This window comes from Eutrema salsugineum, unplaced genomic scaffold (genome assembly GCF_000478725.1).
Source record: "Eutrema salsugineum unplaced genomic scaffold, Eutsalg1_0 scaffold_1, whole genome shotgun sequence".
Classification (NCBI taxonomy): Eukaryota; Viridiplantae; Streptophyta; class Magnoliopsida; order Brassicales; family Brassicaceae; genus Eutrema; species Eutrema salsugineum.
Genome location: NW_006256909.1, coordinates 11,844,492 through 11,846,377, shown reverse-complemented (window position 1 = coordinate 11,846,377; position 1,886 = coordinate 11,844,492). Strand labels below are relative to the sequence as shown.

The 1,886-nt window shown below is 38.9% G+C and overlaps 1 protein-coding gene across 1 annotated transcript; it reads left to right on the top strand.

Annotated features, from left to right (window-relative positions):
* The first annotated feature begins 709 nt into the window (after window positions 1-709).
* LOC112081962 lies at window positions 710-1,438 on the top strand. The gene has a single exon (XM_024149037.1). The coding sequence runs from the start codon at window positions 710-712 to the stop codon at window positions 1,436-1,438; it is 729 nt and encodes a 242-aa protein (XP_024004805.1).
* The last annotated feature ends 448 nt before the right edge of the window (window positions 1,439-1,886 follow it).

Sequence of the window (1,886 nt, the reverse complement as noted above, 5' to 3'; positions counted from 1 at the left end):
AAACCAATCGATCCACCTAAACCGTTTATAAACCGATAAATTCTAATCCTAAATCGATAGGGTTTAAGTTTAAACCGATCGGTTTTTCCTAATAAAAATTAAACCCTAGCAAATCCGTTTAGTTTAATCCCTTAACCGATTAATAACCCTAATAACCGGTTTCCAAAATTAAATCTAATTTAACCGGTTTTGTTGTTTAATCGATCAATCCGATCGGTTTAAGCTTAATCGGTTAATTTCAAATTAGTTTCCAAAATCAATTTGGAAAAACTAGTAAACCGGCTAGGTTATAAACCCTAAGGTTCGATTTTAGAGTTCCCTTATATAGCAAGTTTCCTAAAATAGCAAGTTTCCTAAAATGGAAAGTTTTCCCAAGAATACCTTAAATCCCTTATTCCAATGATCATAGTCTCATACTATTGATTATTTAACATAAATTATTATATGTTTCAGATGTCAAACATTCAGAAGGTCGAATATGAGGTACTCACTGTCTCCGGAGATAACTACCTCAAATGGGCCCTAGACACCAAGATCTACCTCAACTCAAAAAGTCTGGGTGAATGCATCAAAGATCCCAACACCGCGACTCAAACAGAACGGTACTCGGCGATATTTATTATCCGCCATCACCTCGCTGAGTCTCTCAAGCAACAATACCTCACTCTTGAGGATCCACTCGAACTTTGGGTGGCACTGAAAAAGCGATATGACCATCAGAAAACGGTCATACTGCCCCAAGCCAAGTTCGACTGGAAGAACCTACGGTTTCGAAGATTTCAAATCCGTCGAAGAATTCAATTCCAAACTCTTTCGGATAGTTGCACTCATAAAACTATGTGGCGAGGAGGTCACTGATAAGGATATGCTAGAGAAAACATTCTCTACTTTTGGCACTCCCAATGTTGTTCTCCAACAACAATACCGTGCCATGAATCATAGCACCTATGAGGATTTGATATCTTGCTTACTGCTTGCTGAGAAAAACAATCAGCTTCTGTTGAGGAACAGTGTCATGCGGCCTCCAGGATCAGCCCCATTGCCAGAAGGAACCAGAAAAGAGTCCAACTTCGTCCAACGTAACAGATCCTCAGATCGTGGACGTGGACGTGGAAATGGACATGGACTGCGCGGCAGAGGACGCGGTAGACCGAACCAAGATAACCGACCTAACCTCAGTTTTGGTCGGGGTAAGGGTCGTGGTATCAACAAACCGACCCAAAGAGGCAGTTCATCTAGACCAACTCCTTGCTCAAGATGCGGAATGACTAATCATTGGGTCAAGATCTGCCGTACTCCCAAATATCTTGCTGAGCTCTACCAGAAGTATGGGAAAGATAATCATGAGGCTAACCTGGTTCATCAAGTCAATGAAGATGACTCAAAGGATGATAAGATTGATGGCATGGATTATGAGCTCTCCGACCTCCTTGATTGATCTCAAAAAAATCTGAATTTGTTTTTCATTACTCCTTAAACTTTTATCTTTTGTTTTTTGGGATTTATTGTCTTTACTTTGGATTTTTAAGACCTTTTGCTTTTACATTTTAATTTATGGAGTAATGTTTTATTTACATCTCATTTTTGCATGTTATTGAATTATAATTCTTGTTTAATAAAGATATGCAAGACAATATGGATATCATTGTGGATAGTGGATCGAGCCACACCATTCTAAAAGACAAGAATTACTTCATAAATTTAGTAATCAAAACCGCAAACATTAGCACTATAGCGGGTAGTTCGAGCCTAATAGAGGGCCATGGCCAAGCTAATGTGCTGTTATCAAATGGCACATATCTAGACATCTCTGATGCCTTATACTCACCCAGTTCTAAGAAAAACCTATTGAGTTTCAAAGACATAAGATTGAATGGTTTCCATAT

Coding starts and splice junctions, on each gene's coding strand:
- LOC112081962 (XM_024149037.1), top strand. CDS start 710: ATGACCATCAGAAAACGGTCATACTGCCCCAAGCCAAGTTCGACTGGA.